The 21,021-nt window shown below is 37.5% G+C and overlaps 1 protein-coding gene across 3 annotated transcripts in view; it reads left to right on the top strand.

The window, feature by feature from the left end:
• Positions 1 to 21,021, top strand: part of AKT3 (AKT serine/threonine kinase 3) — a 157,477-nt gene that overhangs the window by 77,162 nt on the left and 59,294 nt on the right. For all 3 annotated transcript variants that reach the window (XM_065632040.1, XM_065632041.1, XM_065632042.1), the window contains exon 3: positions 9,103 to 9,228. In XM_065632040.1, the coding sequence (XP_065488112.1) occupies positions 9,103 to 9,228 (126 nt within the window). The remainder of the gene's footprint in view (positions 1 to 9,102; positions 9,229 to 21,021) is intronic.

The raw sequence follows: 21,021 nt of genomic DNA, 5'->3' as shown, positions 1-21,021 counted from the left end.
TTTTTTTTATTAAGGCAAAGCAGCCTTGTAGCGAAATGGTTTAAGCAGCTGCATTGTGGGGAAGCACAAAGAAGTTATTATTGTGTCTGTTTAGGGGGGTCGGATGGAGGGGGGAGATATTCGGCTGCTGTTGATGCCGATTGTTGACTTGCCATCTGCCAGATAGGGAGAAGAAAAAAATGACAGCTCCAGCAGGGTGTTCAAGAGGTTGTTTGGAGAGACGCATAAACATGTGCAGATGTCGAACTGAATAATGGCAAGAACTTGAGACGGTTTATGATGCTGCTGTTGTGTGTGCATATACAGAATGAATGTATGTGGAGATTTGGTTAGGAGGAGGGTACATATTAATTATCATTGTGCCCCACTGCCTCCTTTACTTCTGTTAATTAGTTCAGGAGTTTAATATCTTCCCTCCCTCTCTCATTTATTCCTAAAAAGAGCCTTTTCTTGTAGGGAAGAAAACTTTTGATTTTTCCATGTGGTGGGTTTTAAAAAACAACCAACAACTTGATAAATTTGGTACTTGTGGAAGTAGAAAGAGTAATGCAGTTATTTCAGTCTCAGACATTTGGTGGACAGGTGCTGTACAAATTCTTACATAGCTTTGTCTGGCTACCTTGAGACTGATACGTTACATACCCCTACTATTGCATCCTGAGCTTTTCTTATGCAGAAAGTGCCAGTCGGTGATTGTCTAGTAATATATAGTAGACAAGTAAATGCTAGGGGTTAGAATGCGATTAGCAACTAATTTTCTCTTTGATTTGATCTTATTTTCAGTTCTTTCTCGAAAGGCAAGGAGCTGGTCAGGCATAACTTATATTTTCATGTTTGGCAGTTACACATAAAATAAATGTGGATCGCTCCATAGGAATACAGTTTTCTTTCTTTCACTAAAATCCTTTCTTATTTTTTGTTTGGTGATTTCTGCTGCCGATGAGTTCAAGGGTAATGTGAAAAAAGATACAAGCATGGAGGGAAATTAAGTTAGCCCAAGAAGGCTAAACAAAATCATCATCTTATCCAGGTATCTATTACTTTAAAGAGAAAAATGGAAAATTTAAAATGATGAATTATCTTCTTAAATATTGTGTGCAAATTCAACATTCTAATGTCGGTATTGAACTGGAAAATGGAAAATGAAACAATGTTTGAGGTTGCAGATATGTGTTCGAGTTATCAGTATATATCAGACTTTTCTGGTCAGTCCTAGCGTGACTTAAATATTATCTGAATGAACCTATCCACCTGCCCCACCCACACCTCACCAAAAGTGAAGGAACCCCTTTTCTTGTGTCTTACATCTTAGTTCTAATAAGCAGCAGGACTGCAGGTCGTTGATAACAATAACTGCTGATGGGAGCATTTGGTGTCCCCTTTTATCATCACCATGGCTGGATGGAAGGTGTCAGTTTTGGGTTATGTCAACTTAATTTTAACTGAAAATTCAGGTGTGGCTGCCTGCTACCCAAGTACTGATTTCTGCATCTGAGCCCAGACAGAGGTCAACAGCACTGCACGTGGAGAATTGCTTTTTGTCTGTTAGTTGGGTTGTCTGTTCTCCTGCGCAGAATTGTGCTGTTTAATGTGTTCTGTCACTGGTGGTGTGACATCCAAGTTACTCTGAGTAGTGCATTGCTGCTTACCGTGAAGTGTTTCATGCAACCAAAGAGTTCTCCTGATGTGTACGGAAGTGATGGAGCTATTCTTGCAACTCAGGCAGCTTGAGGAATGCTTCTGCATGTCTCAGACAGATTGTTTGCAAATGATGTGGGCTAAATGATGAAGCAAAAAGGTTGACTTCAGCGATGTGCTTGAGTAAGAAATGCAGGTGAATGATGTTGGTGTTAGCTTTTTGGCACTTGGCAAGGTCTGGGGCTAGGAGTACACCTAGCAACAAGGAGGAAGGTCAGAGGAGCTATTTTAAAACTATTGCAATGTGCCAGTTTTAAAAATGAGACAGTTTACGAAAACATGCTAGCAAATATACCAGTTTTAAGAGGAGAAAGTCACATAATTTTTGACAACACATTAATCTGTCAAAGAAACTCAGCTGAATGATAATGCTATTGTCAAACTTACCATACTCTTTCGCAAACAATGGAAAGTTTGAGGTTTCTTGTGTAAACTAGAGTTGGCTGTTTTACAAAAAGTTTTAAGGAGAGAATATTAAGACAATGTTTAAGTCACATTTTCTAGATGCATTTACAATTAAAATAATCTGATTTACCACATACATTTGTACATGAATTTAAACCGTTGCTGCTGTAGCTGACTGTCTTACTCAGTATAATTTACAGATGAATGTTTGTATGCTTGTCCTACTCTTAAAATATTTTCAAAATCTGAAGAAAAAATCCTTTGGTCTACTAGTACTTGATAAAAAAAGAAGAAAGTAATTTTTTTCTGTTTTACAAAGTACCACTTGATGCTGATAGTCCTATAAAAATATAAATATTTTAAAGTACTGAGAACATGAAGGTTTTTTGCTATTAAAAAGATTGTGTGAAGTGATATTCTAAATGTGGTTTTTTGCATTTACCACAAATACATCTCCATACTATTAAAAAATACAGACCTGCTTTGAGAAGCAGCAGAATAGTGTAGCATTTGGGACTTTGATCCTCTAAAGCCTTATGCAAGAGAGAAAGTTGTAAAATGTGAGCGGTGTCCCTAAATGTTTCTAGGATATAGACCTTGGCTTTCTATTTGTGAATAACAGGAATATTTAGAAAATGTTGATGATCTTTGTTGTTCAGGAATGCTGATGCAATACAGGTCTCTGTTTTTCCAGACAGCATGTGTTAATATCAACTTCTATTTAATTTATTTATTGTTCTAATTCTTATCCTTCAAGAGTGAAGGGGAAGTGAGGGTGATGTTGAAACTGGCAAGTTTTTCTTCCTGTTGGCTCGAAATGGACATGGAAAAGGTCAATTCTCAATTTGCCAGGATGTCAGCTAACTCAGTATTTCTGGTAAAATTTTTTAAAAAGACAAATTTTTGTGCATATGAAAACTGATTATGTCCTGTGCACATTTGTTTTCCATGAGATGCCAAAACACATCAGCAATTTTGTGTGGATGTTGTAGATGTCCGGTTTGAAATCTGCATTGATGTTTGAATAGCGCTATGTCTTTCTGTTATTGAATATTTCCCTCTAGATTTTTAGATATTTTAGAGAAAAGTTTATTAATGCAACAGGAAAGAGTTGAATAAACAGCAGGAGCTGAAGTGCTGTTGCATTTACACAAGAGAGGACACTGACTCACTCCAGTAGTTGCAATGAAAAACCCAGGGTGGGTGGTGATGTGAACCTCAAAAGGCTTCTGGCTGGAACATGGCTGTAGGTTGCACTCCGAGCCTGGAGGGGAGAAAACCCCATGGTAAGAGCAGGGGAGAACTGCCCGTGGAGAAGCTGGGTCCTCCCTGTGGCGTTAGCTGCAGAGGTGCATGCTGAGCCCGCTGAGAGCTGCTCTCTGGCTTCACCCACCTGGTGACTCCACCTCTCCACTTGGAATTACTCTGTTTTACTAGTAGGGCCCCTTGATCGCTACCTACTGCTGCTTTAGGACAAAAGTTGCTATCCTTTGCCTGCTCTTCAGTACCCCTTGGCTGGCACGGAGGAGAGGGTCGTCCCTGCTTTCCTCTCCCCTTGCTCAGCTGAGGAACTTCTAGAGCTTGTTCCCAAGGCTGCTTGCTGCCTTCTGCAAAGTCTTAACATCTGTGTGGTCTTCACTGATGTCTGGCCACACAGCTGTGAACAGCTGAACAGAAATTGACCAATCCTTATATCTGCACTGGATTGTTGCGATGTAACGGACAGGGAAGGACACTTGAACTTTTTCAAATGCATTCCTCAGTTTACAGGGAACTCAATGGAACTTAGCTGTGGTATAAGCTGGTGCCCACACATGGCACGAAATGTTTCCTATTTACCAGTTGTGACTGGAAAAATTAATTTGTCTAATGTAAGTACAGATGTGCTCAAAATGTCATTTAGCATTACTGGGGACTGTGGGGAAAACAGCATAAATAAATAATCACTGTCTCACAGTATAAAAGACAGAATCAAAAAGCATTAGTTTAAAATTCTGCTTTTCTTTGAACTGCCGGCAAATACTTGGAAGGGGCTATATAATGAAAATAGCTTTCAAAATGCTAAAGCATGTTAGGAAAAAAATCACAGTTTTATTTCATTTTTTGGTATGCAGTAAGATTTTGTCAAATCTTTTGCATATTGTATAATTACACATTTACCTTAGATTGAAGGATCTGTATCAAACCATGAGGCCAGCTATACTTTTTAGTTTTTTTAAACATTTATTTTTTACAGTAGCTTTGAACTGTATTACAGATTTGTTGTAATGAAATCAGAAGTAAGTTAATATTTAACGGGAGCGCTTTACATTTACTAGTGTCTACTGACTTAATCAAATAGTCTGCAGATGCTTCTAATCGTGTGTTAGGTAACACTGCCCTCAGAGGGCCAAGGTAAGTAAATTCAGTCTCCAAACCAGTGGCATTATTGCTGATATTTTACTTGACCTGACATTAATTACAGCTGTTTCTTTTAAAGAAAAATTGCACATGGTGAAGTTGTTTTATTTACTTTTATGTATTTTGTTTAATGCTTTTAGATAAATTTAGTTTTTTCACCTCTGTTTATTAAATGCTAGTGTGGGGGAACTGGAGTTTGATTTAGAAAAAAGTGCCTTAAAAAAAAAAAAGAAAGAAAAATAAGGGAGAACAACATTTGTGTATTTTTTATATTAAATCGATTTTAGTAAATTGCTGAAATGGATGACACAGACGAGAGCCAGATTTTTGGTGTTCTCTACACGGAGGTTTGTGGTGGTGTGCGTTTTTTTTTTCTTTCTCTTTTTTTTTTTTTCTTTCTTTCCCCTAAATCTCACTTATGTCTGTGTGGCAGCTGTTGCTTCTTTTAAGGAAGCAAGTTTTTGAACTCAGGTTTCTGTTGCTTATCAGCACTGTATATTAAAGACATTTCCTTCACACCTCTAAAACCATTTACATATTGAAAAATGTAGATGTTTTGCAAAAGTGATTTAAGAAATAGGTTTTTAATAATAAGATTAATTTTAAATTACTGAATAATTTTTCAAGAATTGCTAAATTTCCATATGCTTAAGGATTATAAGTGGTGAGACTAACAATAGCAACCATCGAATTTGAGAGGAAGTACATGTTTGAAGAGAGTTTGAGCTCTGAGGTGAAGTAAAAAAATTATGAACTTTAAGTGATACATTTGTCTTAACATGGATTTATTTACTACTCATATGGTTTCTTAGAAAGCTGTTCCTTGTGAAGCGCCTCAGCAGTATCAAAACTACAAATGTTGCATCACTAGAATAAACATATTTTCTGAAATATCCTGAAGGCAGGATTCTTGTTACTATCTGTAACAAGGCAAAAAAGAAAAATCATTAAGGTTGCAGTACAGAGGCAAATACAGATCCAGCCGCGAGGGTTGTGCTCTAAACAAACCTTCATTAAGCATTCTTTTTTACTGTTGTTAGCTAGTGTATTGTTGCATACAGTATTAATTAAAGAGTTGCATGTTATGAGGGTGCATTTAACATGAAGATCAGATTGTGTTTTCATGTGCTTCCAGAAAGTACCGCTGTTTTATTTCATCTTTTGGGTGTATTCTCTCAGCAGTTATTAAAAAATCAGACTCCAACAACCTAAAACTGATTCTAAATTTGTATTTTGTGTGTGCATGTATGTATTGTCTATATGTATCTGTAAGATACATATTCTAGAGCCCCTTTTCTCAAGTAGCTTTAAAAATTTTGACTAGAATTAAAATAATGTAGGAATTACTTGGCTTTCTTTGCTGCAGTTGTTGAAATTAGAGACCTCCTTTTACTGTCTAATAAACAGATCCTAAAAGAACATGTTTTTGGGCCTAGAAGGGTGTAAATTTAAGCAAAATAATAATTTAGCTTACATTAACTCAGCAAGAAGCAGGGTACAAACTGATTAATTTTCTATGGCAGATCCACTGCTTTTTTAAGTACCGCAGCTCCATTTCATTAAATTGTCAGGTTATCTTGTGGTTTGGTTAGCGTGCCTGGACTTCTACTTTCTCATGGAATTTCTTTTCACTTGAATTAATGAATTTCAGATGTAAATTTCCTGTCATTTGCTTGTGTGGAAGTATTTGATAAACATACACTCCAAATACCTTTAAAGTAATGTAATATTGCTCATACTGTAAAATATACTTTTTTTTTCTTTTAATATGAGGCTGGTAAGTTGGAAGACGTGGAAGTGTTTTTTCTTTTCAAATACTCTACCGTCTTTTAGTATTTTTGTATGGAGGATTTCTCTTTCAAAGCAGTTCAGTAAGCACATGTCTACTAAGAACTATGGACTAAAATGTTTTTCTATCTTTAAGAAGATCATGTAGAAGGAATGCGGTTATAAGAGAACACCAAGAGTGCATCTTGAGAGCCATTAAGCCACTTGAGCAGCTAAGTGAACTGTTCACTGATACCACTGTTTACTTTAGTCTTCAGAAGTGTTCACTCATTTGTTAATTAAATTACAAAATAAATAGAGGACAGATAATAAATATTCATGTATAGGCCTTGAAGAGGGCTTGGAGTATTAGTCATTTCAAGACAAAACTAGGATTTTTATTTTGTGTGTGTGTTTGTACGAACATCTTGAAAGAGTAGTCTGACCGTGATTCATGTTGAGGAACCAGTTAGGGGAAATATGTCTATGAAAGAAATATATGGATCCTTATGAAGCCATAGTGTTTTGCAATTGCTTTTAAATTACATGTCTTGTGTCTGGCTGCAGTTTGCAGGGCGAAGACAGAGGTACAGCTGTGCTCGTGGATAAACTGGTACTTAAACGCCATTCAATATTTATGTCTTCTGGTGATTAGCTTTTGTCCAAAGTTGCTAGCTCTCCTCGGAGGAGCTTGGAAGTGCTAGTCATATTCTAATGCTATTTCTCTAAGCAGAACATCAGCTGCATAACTCAGTAGATGATCAAAAATCTGTTCGGTTTTCTGATTAAGACACTCTGAGTACCTAGTTGAAGCCAAATGCAATCTAAAGTGTTGTCCTAAGAGGAGAAGAGGGAGTTAAGTGATGAGGGAAGTGTGTGCTGGGTTTCTAAGGGCACTGCTAGAACTAACTCCTTTTCTACAGGTTTAGTTCTGTTGGTATTAAAGTTACAAATTTGTTTTCCCACACTGCACTTGTATTTCTTCTCCAACTTACAAATATATCATACCTGTGGGCTTTTTTGTGTGTTTGTTTTGTTTGTAGTGATTCTTTTTATTATTATTTTATGGTATTTTTAAATGTTTACTTTCATTATTTGCTTTTATGTTAGGAGGGATTTCCCACTGAGAACTCAGTTCAGACTGGCAATGTCAGTACGGATGTTCCCAGCTGAACTAGCACCAGAGATCAGAGACAGAAAGCTTTCAGTCAACACAAATGTAACTAGTGCTATATCTGCTCTATTAATTTTATGGCCAAATTAAGTAACACTTTGACTTTTCCGATTTTCTGTCTACTTATATGAAAATGTCTAGATAACAAAACAAGCGGGTACCTTGCTATCTAGAACTGGGGCTAAATAGGAAGAGTTCTGCTACTGAAGGCCATGAAACGTACCTCAGCATGAGTAGCCTGGTGTTAATTTCTCTCACTCTTTCCTCTTCTCCATCTCCTACTCTCTACCCTGCTTCTCTGCTTAAGTACATGTTGAAAATCGGAAATGTTAGTGGCTGCAATTTGATTTAAGCCACAGGCATCATCAAAATCCTTAAAAGTTGTGATAAAGTTCAGCAAAGCCACATTAACAATTCCCATATTGAACTTCAGTGACAATTAGTTGATTGCTCTAATGGAAAGGTGAAAATGCGACTAGTGAATTTTTAGATTAACCTTTAATGGAGTAATCTCCATGTAAGATGGATGTAGAGTTCTTTCTGAACTTTGAATTGTCTAAATGCTACGTAGCTATTGTACACTTAACAGGGTGCCGAGGTGATAAATGGCGCTGAAGGGCTGGGCTTAGCCCCAGAGCAGTGCAGCCTCTGGACTGATCAGTTCTGAGCTTTTAGCAAATGGTGAGAAGTTCTAGGCATGGCTGGAAATTCTCCTTTGTTACATACACTTTCTTTCTTAAAATGTTCACTTGTATCATGATGAAACAGCTCCTTATTCAGAGTCTTAGTAAGTACTTGTACATATGTTATTTACTTTGCAGAGTTGATAGAAATCAAAGACAGGAAAGTTGGGCAGATCTAAACTCACCTGTATTTAACTGAGTAATTGCACTTTAAAAATGTTGGTGAGATTTTTGTGTAGCATTGTAAAGTATAATTCTATTAAAAAAGGTTTTCACCCTTTTAATAGCAAATAAATGGCACTAATTAAGCTATCATGTCTTTGTGGTCCTGTTCGGTGTGTGTCTGGTCCTGAATACCTCATGGCTAGCGGAATCTTTTACTTGGACTGGGGCAGGGGGAAGGTGGAGGTGGCAGGTTTATTGGTGGACTTACGTCTTAAAAAGTAACTGCCTTCTGCTTTTTCTTTTTTATTCCTTTTGCTTTCAGATATATTTGTTAAGTATATTTTGTGTAGGTTCTCCCATTACCCCCAGTCTTCTTGTATTTGCTTAGTATATGTTTTGAGGAAATTAATGGGTTTTGCTTTAGCTCAGCAGGATAAATGTTCTACCTTTTAGTAATTTAGATTTTAAGCTGTAGTGCTTATTTTTGCCTGCAGCAAATTTTGAATTGTTTATAGGTGTAAAGATGTAGGATTTTGAAGAGTACTGTGTGATAAAATTTAGAGTTATAGAATATTACTGTACAGTGCTTCTAGCGTCTTATTGCAGAGGCATCATTGCATAGTCCAGGTTTGCCACTACAATTCCGTTTTCTCTTCTTTTGGAGAGAGTTAAGGTTTCCTCTGTAAATCGAAACTGTCTAGAAAGTTTTTGGTATAATTAATGTTAGGCACTGATAATATTATATGTTATGCTTTTTACCATCAAAGGTTTTTTCCTACAGTACTAATGAACATTTTTTTTCTCCTTTAGGAGAATATATAAAAAACTGGCGGCCAAGATATTTCCTGCTAAAGACAGATGGCTCTTTCATAGGCTATAAGGAGAAGCCCCAGGATGTGGATCTGCCATATCCACTCAACAACTTTTCAGTGGCAAGTATGTATTTCCAGTATTTATTATTTTCTCAGCATATTGACAAAATATCTGCTACATATTGCTTCATGTGTAGTTCAGAATTTATTGGTAACACTGGAAGTTTGATGCCATGTGTCAGACTAGTGCACCACTTTTTTTATGTTCAGTTATACAAGGTACCTTTATAAGAGCATTGAAGATTTAACATGAGTTGTTTTTTGAGTATTTTTGGAAGTCTAAGTTCTAATTTTTTTGTGTGTCTGAAGTGTCCATAACTAACAAAAATGTTTGACAAATGATTATTGTAAAAAGAAAATTCCTGGAAAGCTTACCTTTATTCAGATAATTGATCTCTTTTCTCTTTTTCAGTAGTATCTCTGAAATCACTTGAAAACTCAAATTAATTAGAAAATTATCTAGACTGTCAAATGACACAAAATCATGCTAAATTATTTTTCTCTTGGATAATCAGGTAATCAGCTCTCCAGCCTAGTTAATCAGTAATTTCCAGCAATCAGACAATTTGCATATATTAGCAAAGCTACGAAGTGTGTATCTGTTGGATAAAGTGACGACATTTTGATTTCTTGTTTTCCAAGAACGTTTCTAAAAACAAATCTGTAGGTTTTTTTTGATCTGTCAAAGTGAGATTGGTAGAAGAGTGTTTCTGAACAGAAATGAAAGTATTTGAGGAGCAAAACTAAGGGTGCAAAAGGTCTCCTGGAGTATGACTTGTGGGTATCATAGCTAGAAACTTTCAAAAGAACACTAGAAAATTTGCCCAATTTCTTTCAAAATTGTATTAGTGTACTGCAATACAAGAAATGGCAGTGTTTAGTTCTATAAAGGAGCATGGGAGCCACAAGAGCATGTGTACTTAGGGAAAGAGTTCCCTTCATCTGCATTGCTGAAGATGGAGCAAATGCTACTGAGACTGAATTGACCTATTTTCTTGATAAAATTGTTATTGAGATTGCCTCAGCCTTCATATACAAAGTAATTTGGGTATTTTATTTGGTAAGTAGATAATTTGGTGCTCCAAGCCCATGTCTTGTCCCACAACTAGAGCAGGAAAACTTTGCATATTCTAATTGTGACAGAAGTCTTACAAATTATATTGGGTGTGCAAACCTAATAATAATATTAGAGACTCATTTTGTTGTGTTGCTAGCCACCATAAAAAGCAGTGATGTGTTTAAATTGTTCAGATGAGTGGGAATTGGCCAGATCATAGGCCATTATTCCTTAGCTATTGCTCTGGATATCCTAACCTACTCATTTATAGCACTCAGTAGTTTCCTGGATACTTTTTCCCTGGTGCGCAGCAGAAAGAACATGTGTAGAACTACAGTAGGGTTTTTTGTCCTGCTTTACCATGTCCTTCATTGCATACCTAGTCTTCCTTTGCTGCAGCAGCTAGAAGGATGATCCAAACAGTAATTCTGCTGAGTGATGAAACACGTAATTAGCAGTTAATTCCAGTGTGTTGATACTGGTGTTTGGTGGGGTTTTTTTTGTTTGTTTTATTTTGATACCTGAAAGTTATCTTATGTGATTCTGATGTTAGAATGCTGCCCCTGAACTTTGCCTTTATGGAAACTGGAAGATTTGATATTGTTTTCTAAAATGACACCATCACTACCACAACCCACTCTCTCCCCCACCAGAAAAAATCAAACAACAAAAAAACCTCATTTCTGCAACTAGCGAGTCCCATAGATCTTATTCTTGGGCAATGTAAGCTAAAGGAACAGGCGTGCAATATTAGAAGAAACACAGTTTTTGTAAGCAAGATGAGTTTTTCTGTTTTCTGGCAGGAAAAGGAGTACTTTAGTCAGAAATGGTTGCAAGGTTAGGGAGGTTTTTCAGTCATAAAAAGAATCCCATAAAATTAAGTGAAGTACCTATGTAGAATTCACAGGATGAAAAGCAAAACCGTATGGTATTACACTCTAAATTGCAAGGGACTGTAAGTTTTTCATCATCTATGTTATCTGTCTGAAGATGAGATCATCAATAGAGCAAACAAACAAAAAAAATCACTATATGAATGAATCAGATCTCATGAGCAGTACCTGGTAAATGTCAAGAACTGGTCCCGTGGCCTCTGATGCAAGAGTTCCTGAGCTGCTGCAGTAGGTTTGTGGCCACAAGCAGTGCAACATATTTTTCCTATAATAGTGAAGTACATTTTTCATAAATTACTAGCCAGGCAGATGGAGTGTGAGATCACTGTTAATACCATCTTGATTAGGTTGGCAGGGACTTAAAGATATGTCTTTACAGTCCTATCTTCATGTAATCTTTGTAGCTATCTGTAAAGTGAAGAGTGTAGTCTCAGTCTACTTTTTGCTCTCCAAATGACAGACATCTTTGGCTCTTGCTTACAGCTTGTTATTTAAGCAGAAAAGGCCAAGGCTGTGGTATTATTTTCATAATACTGTTGGAGTTGAACATTGGAAAGTTTGCATAGCTCTGCTTTGTGTGATACTTGTTCTGTAGTTTAAAACTTTTACGTCTGGCTCTGTCAAACTAGTTACTTCCATCATATGAATGTTTTCACATGAGCGTTTGCTGCTTTCCACTCCTGCAATACCAGCTTTACTTTTGCATAAGGCTCTTTCACAGGCATAGTATTATTTTCCCTAGAGCAGCTCCCTGATTTCTTCCAAGATAACTTTAAAGTCCCACACCTGAGCATTGCTCTGTCCCTTGTCTTGTGTTGTCCACATACTCAGTTGGTAATTACAGGAAGGCCAGAGGGAATGAGGTTATTTTACATACTGCTAACAGTGTTTCCAGTGCTAAAAATGTTAATAAAGCCTTTCTCATTGGGTGATGTTTTGTCATAGTACGGAGTGTTCAGAGGCCATCCCTTTTCCTTGGGGTGATCTGGGGGAAGGCACTGGGAAGCAGGTGTGTAAACAGGTAAATGCTTTATGTGGAGAAGGAGAGCATGAGGCAGCACATTCATGCTTCAGCCCATTGCTGTGTCCCCCAAAATGCAGGGGAACCATGTGGGCCTGAAATGGAGGTGAAGCATCTGTCTTCCTTGGAGCATAAGTATGTCCCTGAAGGCAAAACAAAATTGACTGAAGGATATGACAGAGCAGGGCTGGATGGAGTGAGTCCTGGGGAAGGATACAGGACTGGCCCCTCAGTGTCCTGGATGGGGGCTTTGCTTTGGCTCCTCGTGGCCAGTGCTCTCCCATCTTTGGGCACATGGGAAAGGCGGTGATGGGCACCTGGCACTGACCTGCGGGGCTGCAGGGGTGAATGCATCAGCCAGATCTAGTGACACTGGATAGCCTGTAGGAATCATTCTGGTTTCTCTCCTGTGGAGCCAGCTTATTTTACACAAAACGGAGCCTTCTTTTTTAAACATAGGAGCTGAAAGTGCTGTGTATTTGAAGTATGCTTTTAGCTCCTTAACGCTCATGCCCCACGGACACTTAGACTCACAAAAAGTCGTGCCGTGGTATCTAACCATACACTTAAAGATAAATGAAGGCAATGTAATTACATTGGTGGGCAATTCATTGTAGAAACTTAAAACTGTTTGATACTGGTTTTCAGAGGTAAATTCAGAAGTACAAGCTTACTTGAATTGGCTGGTTTAAAATCAGTTCAGCTCTTTCCAGGTAGAGACAAGCAGTTGCAAGTAATCAAGCTATTGTAGCCTAAAGAGATACTCTTGATTGACTGAGTCATGGTAACTGAGTGGGTGAGCATTCCTAGCCCACTTCAACTGCAAAATAAAATATGTTAATGTAAATTACTTTTGCTTAGGCATTTATGCAGTCAGAACCAGTTTAAAAATAATTTGGATTCAACTGGTATAACTTCTCTGTATGAGCAGAGGCCTGAAAAAACTGTCCTGGCTTTTAAAACTCCATTCTGCTTCTTTGGAACAAAACTAGTACTCTGGTTGACAGGATGTATACCCTCAGTGACTGCGCCAAAAAAACCATCACCTCACAACATTGTTTTTAACCGGTCCAGTCCTGTGTAAGTAGAACCAACACTGCTTTGTGTAAACCACTTTGGTCTTTGATTGTCATCATCATCAGGGAAAACAGAGTGGGGAAGAATTCTGCTTCAGTTCTACTTAAGGAGAATTTGTGGCTCTATTGATAAAAAAAAAATACTTTTCACATATGCGATGAGAATGTAGGTAATCACGTAGCACATTTGGGATGAGGTATCTCTAAGAATTGGCCTTTTGCCTTCATTTTGATCTTTACGTGGGGAATAATTGGGAAGAGCTGTATCCCTTCACAGTAGCCTTTGAGCTTTGGCCAAAAATGATGTCACTTGGAATTTCTTTCCTATCTTGAAAGATAGTATTTTCTAAGCATTCTGTGTTATAGCTGCTCTTTTTCTTGTCTTTGAAAAGAAGCAAATTTTAGTTATTGTGAGAAGCTAGCCTTTTAGAACCTTTATTTATTTTTTTTTCTTTGCAGAAATGTTTATTGATGAACCTTGTCCTTTCTAAGTGGAGAAGCTGTGCTACTTTTTACCTAATTTTACTAGTCTTAAGCTTTCAGTGGGCCAGAGATAAGGTTTCATTATTTTGAGGATTTAAAAATCTTCAAAACATGAGAACTGAAAGGTTTTGGAGGTATGATGTTAGGGCTATAAAGAACTCTGAATACACTCTTTAAAGAAATGGGTAGGAAAAGATATATGTATGTTTTAAGTGAGATTAAATTATGCCTCAGAATACTTTGGTATTAGACATGACCTTGTGTGAAATTCCACAATTAACTTTTCAATGAGATTCAAGTGTAAAGTCCTGGGTTTTTTTAATTGTTATATTACTGGATGACATGAACCTAGAGAGAAGCATGTAACTGTAGACACTTATAATTACAGTATAGATTTCATTCTAAAATAATAATGGTGCAATTGAATAAATAATGTTCATTCGACACTGAAAATATTCGTAGAGAAAGGCAATGCAAATGCATCTATGGAAATTCAAACTCACATCTAATGAGTTTAACCAGTATTACTGTCTGTGTTGGATGGGGAAATGTTTAACTTTCTGGAAAACTGGACCAGTGATTGTCTTTGAGAGACTTTCATGTTACTTTATGAATGGCTTCTGGGTGGTATAATTTGTACTCTGTCATTTGACTTAGAAGTTTGGATTTGGTCGTTGGCTTGCGTCATGGATGATAATGAGTTCCTTGGTCTCCTTGGTCTCATCCTTCCATTTTAATAGAAGAATCATAGAATCACTTTGGCTGGAAAAGACCTTTAAGATCATTGAGCCTAACCATTAATGTAACACTGCCAAGTCCACCACTAAACCATGTCCCCAAGTGCCACATCTATGTGTCCTAAACCCCTCCAGGGATAGTAACCCCATCACTGACCTGGGCAGCCTGCTCCAACGGACAGTGCTTTCTCAGACACCAGTATAGCATACTATAGTTTTCCATTATCTCTACATAGGGCCTGGCAGTTCAAAGTTTATAGCCAGGTCTGAGAGTTTTTATGCTGGTGTGATATACCCTGTTGCAGAAATGAAATTGAGGTGTTTGCATGAAAGACAGAGAAGGATGAATAATTTTACTCTCTTCTGTGAAATCAAACTAAACCCCAGGCAAAATCCAGAAATGCAGAAAATGCAGAAATCTCCTATTTTCTTCCTGCCCTCTTTGCATGAAGGGTCAAATAGCAAACTAGTTGTAGTGAGAGGAAGACATGGATGCTACTACAGTACTTTTTGGAGTATTGGAAGTAGAAGACTTTCCAGCATGATGAAGCTCATCAAGGATGATCTTTTTCACCTTAAAGGAGTATAAGTGCAAGGTCCTGCACCTGGGTCGGCGCAAGCCCCGGTATCAATACAGGCTGGGGGATGAAGGGATGGAGAGCAGCCCTGCCGAGAAGGACTTGAGGGTACTGATAGATGAAAGATTGGACATGAGCCGGCAATGTGTGCTTGCAGCCCAGAAGGCCAATTGTATCTTGGGCTGCATTAAAAGGAGCGTGGCCAGCAGGTCAAGGGAGGTGATTCTGCCTTTCTAGTCTGTTCTGGTGAGACCCCACCTGGAGTCCAGCATCCAGCTCTGTACCTCAGTAGCGGAGAGACATGGATCTGTTGTAGAGAGTCCAGAGGAGGCCACCAAGATGATCAGAAGGCTGGAACACCTTTCCTTTGAGGACAGACTGAGAGAGTTGGGGTTGTTCAGCCTGGAGAAGAGAAGGCTCTGGGGAGACCTTTTTGTGGCCTTTCACTACTTAAAAGGGGCCTATAGGAAAGATGGGGACAGACTTTTTAGCAGGGCCTGTTATGACAGGACAAGAGGTAGCGGCTTTAAGCTAAAGGAGTGGAGATTCAGACTAAACATGAGGAAGAAATTTTTTGTGATGAGAGTCCTGAAACACTGGCCCAGGTTGCCCAGAGAGGTAGTAGATGCCCCATCCCTGGAGACATTCCAGGCCAGGCTGGATGGGGCTCTGAGCAACCTGATCTGGTTGAAGATGTCCCTGCTCATTGCAGGGGGGTTGGACTAGATGACCTTTGAAGGTCCCTTTCAACCCAAACTATTCTAAGATTCTATGATTCCATGATAATGTAAGTTTGTTGTGTTTATTATGCAGTCATATATGTTGTCGTATCATCAAAGTGCACATATAAGTACATGTCATAAGCCAAGCCCAATGGAAGTGGTATTTCTACCCGTACAGAACAAAAAGTCAGTCGCTGCTCCAAAATACTAAAATTCCAAATATAAAACAAGGGACAGCAGATGGATGCAGACAGATGGGGGGAGTACGAGAAAACAATGAGACAGTATTAGCCTGTAGTACAGGCAGTGGTCTCAGCACATCAACAACTAATCTATTGTCAAGGTTAGGTTTTTAGTCTCTCCTCCCTTCTTTTTCCTTCCCTTTCTTCCCTCCGTCCTGTTTTTTAAGACATGGTAAAGGAGAGATTTAAGGGGTATTTTAAAGAGAACCACTATAGCAGAGAGAAATTAGAAATGCTTTTGAGAAATGATGCTAAAATTGAAAAAAGTAGAAGGATGGGCGGCATGCATTTTGATAATGAATAAAGATTGATACCAAGGATGAGGGTAGGCTGTGGGGACAGACCGTGTTGAAAAGCTACCTATATTTGATGTGATAGAGCTGAGTAAGAAATGAGGAATGTGAACAGAAGAGCGATATGATCAAAAGGACAATGGAGGAAAATTATCTGTTCAACAGTTTTGCAGATGACAGTTTTAGGGGAAAACTGCATTTTTTTGGGACCAAATAGGGGACATTAAATTGTCCGCAAAAATCTTTATGTAACCAAACTTATTTTGAGGGTCACACTCCTCATAGATAAAATGTAGTGAGAAAGAAGAGAGCCTTTTGGAAACCCTCAGAAAAGTAGGTTTTCCATAGGGAGCAGGTAAACAGCTGGGAGAATCAAGAGGGGACCAAGCTAAGGGTGTGTATGGGGGAGATGTGTATACACTTATATTTGTACATATATGTAAAAGCCATGGCTTTTCATATGTTTATGAGGAAAAGTGCGTCTATGTGTCTCAGTGTTCTGCTACTTTGCTACTACTTGTCTAACAAAAAAGTTCATCAGAGAAAAGCGGATTTGGAGTGCAGAGTAGCAGTAATGGAAGAAGGTATTTGTAAGCAGTGTGTCCATTAAATTTTGACATGAGAAAGAAAAAATGGGAGTAGCAACTGGACAGGCAGAGGCTGGGACAAAAGTGTTTATCCTGTGACGGAAAGGTCAAGAGAAGCATAAAAAATCAAGGTTAAATTGTAATGCAAATAGATAACTGCATAGGTATAGATATCTATATAAAGATAGCACTCTCTGGATGTATTTAGAAATCCACATATTCCAAATACAAGTAGTGGTTCAATACTATTCCTTTTATATCATATGATAATCACAGGAAGTTATCTTTTGTGCTAAAACTCAGTCTGTATTAGAAATAATTTCTCAAATACGCAACCTTCTGTTCATTTTTTAGTGCAATTTTTTATGGCTGCTTGCATGTTTAGTATTCTTCTCTAGCCATATCAACAAATTCTGCTGAAGTTGAAAGCTGCCATATATGAAATAATAAAATGATATTAGTGTTCTTTCTATTTTTTATGCTCAATGAATGCATTTAGGAAAAGAACATTGGCGATTATATGGTTAAAGTTATAGAATTCAAACTTTAAACTTTTTAATAAAATCTGAACAGATGATCTGTGCTTTTTTTTTTTTTTTTTTTTTTGGAACTGGCAGGTTTCAGGCCCTCTAATTGGCTTCCCAGCTTTGCAGAGTAATTACAGCTTCAAGCAAACTTTGTCATCTGTGGTTCAGAATGGTGTAAAGTAAACAGAACGTTTTGAAATACAGTTTGTAGTTAGAGTTGCTCAGGAGAGTTTAACTAGCATAACTACTTAATTTAGATAGTAGCAGTTATTTGAAAAAGATAGTCTAACATTTTAGAATTGTCAGATTGTTTGTGGATATGGATACAAAAGTTAGCCAGCCTCTGGTATATACCTGACAATTTTTTTTTGTTTCTTTTAAAAAGAGAAGTTCAATACTTGAGAAACATCCATTGCATTTCTTGATACTGGTTTTATTTCTTTTTTTCATTTTCTGTATAGATCCAAAAATGGCCAAATGAGTGCTACAGACTTGTTGGAATAGAGTTGTCAGTTTCTGTTACTGATTTTGTATTTTGCTGCTTGGAACAAGTGTTCTCCCCCAAGGTTTTTCATCCCCTCTAGTATTAAAGGGGAAAATTCTCATGACCGGTGTTTGATCCCAGCAAGACAGAAAGCTTTAGGATTAAAATGTGTAAATCCAAGTTGTAGATGGCTAGCATACAAGAACACAAAGTTGAGTCTGTCTGTTTACTGGCTTACTCATCTTTTTGAATGATAATTTAGACTTCCAACTGTTTTGAGTTGAGATTCAGCCCTTTAATTACATATGTTTATGTATAGTAGCAAACTTGAAGACATTATGGTAGAGTGTTCTCTACTCTTGGTAATAACCCAACTATCACTCGAGCATTCAGAGCCAGCTCTCAGTAGCCAGTTTCACTCATTCTTCTGTGCTGTTGTAGTTTCCAAACTATTCTGTCTGTCTAAAACTACTACAGTTTTTCGAGTAATTAGTAGAAAAATATTTTGGTAATTAGCAGTAACTGTGTATTAGAGTACTTACTCATCTTAATAGATTTTTCTTTTGCTAGCTGTAGGTGAAAGACATTGACAAACAAGTTTTTATTATGTTGAAAGCATGACAGGAATGTTGTTTATCCCATACATTTTGTATACAGCAGCACATGTAGCATGTGGGTGTACTAAATATCATCAGACTTCAGTTACTTTTATCTGCTTGAGAAGCATAGGTAGCACAGCATTGTTAGAAATACATTGGTCCTCCGCTTCTTTCTGTAACTCTTTTTGCTTCAGAAGCAAAGGATACAAACATATTCAATTTTAACCTTCCACAAGAAAATGAAATCTTTAGCCACTTTTAACAAAATATTAAAACCAGCTCATTAAGTTTTGCTAGATTTTATTTTTCAGTAGCCTCCTTCAGTGATAGTGAAATGACTTTTTTTTAATGTTTTCAGTGTCATTTTCAATTGCTAAGTTATTTCTTATTACCTTTAATTGATTTAGTTAATCATCTATAATGAAAACTCAGAGAGTAAACACTGTTTGGTAGTTACAGAGCTTAGTATATGCCTCCATATGTTTTGTTCTTGCTAATAATGCACATTATCACTTTGAGGACTGTCTGAAAAAATTAATATAGATAGTACCAATAATACATCTATGTATTAGATACAGATTTACATAATGTACATACTAACATGTATATTTATTATATATGTAGTATACATATAGGTAAAGACCATATTAAAGATAGCATTTGGACATAGGCAGGCTTAGTTCTGTTAGTTCCAATTTTTGCATGCTTCAGTTGGGAAACTTAAATTAATGCTATTTTAATGTATGCATTTTTTGTATGTATTTGCAATCAGAAAATGAATGGTGAAATTCAAAATCTTTGCCTCCTTTAGCGGCACTGGAGAGGATGTGCTTTTTAATTGGTACAGACTTTTCTGCAGGTTTGGCTCTGTACCTTTTTGCCTTCAGATTGTTCTAACACTTTTCTGTCCCTGGTATTTCTTTTACCTTCCTTCTCCTAAACTAGCTATTTTCTATCTATCTCCCGAGTTTTTCTTTCTCACACAGGTTCCAGTCCCATTTCCACTCTTCTCTCTTTATTCTGTAGTCTTTTGTTCCCCGCATCTCTTCTGTAAATAACTTGCAGTATGCCATCTTTCCATATTGGATTTTGACTCAACGAGGTAGTTTCTTTTTCATGTTGTCTGAGGAATAGCATGAGGCATTATGAATACAGGAGAAAGAGCTTTACATTTAGCAGGTGTAGAGAGGCAGGAGATAGCTGTAGCCTCTGGATTATAAGCAATGCATAGATTTTCAATTATTTTATGCTTTAGTAATTGTTATTGTAATTTTTTACCCTCCTCCCGCTGCACTCTTATCCCTCCCACATGTAGTGTGGCCAGATGCCTTACATTAGCACAGGAATACTAAAATGATATCAAAGGTCTTGGTTTGCCAAGTTTTAAGTCTCATCTCCAAAAAGTAGTATTTTCCAGCAGTGTGCAGCTTTAGGCAGACACCCAGCAAAGAAAATTTCAGCCTACATGATTGAAGCGTGATAGGATTAAAGATGAGAGTATGGTTTTGTCAGGAGTAAGACGAGATAATCTTAAAGCAGACAATGCTTCTGGTCTCTTCTGTTATTAAGGTAGCCTGACACATTCTTTAGAGCTACAGTTGAAGAAGTTAAGAAAACAAATAGCCTGTTAACCCTAGCCTCACCATCACCATGATCATAACTTGGACTTCAACCATATCTCTGAAGATGGGGGTTTCTTAGATCTCATGAGTGATGTTTGCACCCAGCTACAAGCCTGGTTAACTATCCTAAGCAGCTCTACTTCATCAGGCTCCCCAAGTTCCTGTCATCTGTTTCTGTCCTCCTTTTTTCTCTTCCAACTGTTGTGTTAAATCGCTCTCTGTGTGTCCATCCTGCTGTAGCTCTTTCCTCTAAATGTCGAGGATGGCTGTTGTCCCATCCAAGACTTAGCTGAGTTTATAAAAGCAGTGAGGTTGGATTACTGTTTCTCTTTTGAGTTTCCACAGTGTATGCAGGTTTGGTAGATGTAATGTCATCTCCTTGACCGGTGACCAGTCTGACTTACATAATAATTCCTAGATGTATGCTGAGTATATTGCTTTGTGCATCAAGGAATACACACCTGTGTGGTGCAATATTTACTTTATTCCTCTTTTGTTTTTTTATACATGTGTGTTTCAAGCTTCTGAAGTGTTCTGCCCAGAACTGCAGAAAAAAGTCCTGTCAACATATCCTCTTCCACTCATCTTTACTTTTTCAAATAAAAAAATTGCAGTACGCATGAAAGTTCTTAAATCAAGGTATCTTCACAGAGACCCCCTCTAATATCACTTATTTCATGCCTGTGTTAAGGATGGTCTAGTACAAGGAAGTCTGCTGATATTTGCTGTACTTTATATCACGGAGGCAGAGGCCGTTTCTTGGATAATTGTATCTCAAATTGTTTAGGTGTTAGGGCATACAAATCAGTGCCTTGAACTAAGGCTTTAAGCCTTACAAACTAGTAATATTAAGGAGAATTGCTTTAAGGTATTTTCAGTATGCAGCTGTGTTTCAGAATGTCAGCTATGAGTACGTATCTTGTACAGTTAACACTG

The sequence above is a fragment of the Caloenas nicobarica genome, chromosome 3 (assembly GCF_036013445.1).
Source record: "Caloenas nicobarica isolate bCalNic1 chromosome 3, bCalNic1.hap1, whole genome shotgun sequence".
In the NCBI taxonomy this organism is placed as follows: Eukaryota; Metazoa; Chordata; class Aves; order Columbiformes; family Columbidae; genus Caloenas; species Caloenas nicobarica.
The sequence above is the reverse complement of the archived record's forward strand: the minus strand, read 5'-3'. Positions and strand labels throughout refer to the sequence as shown.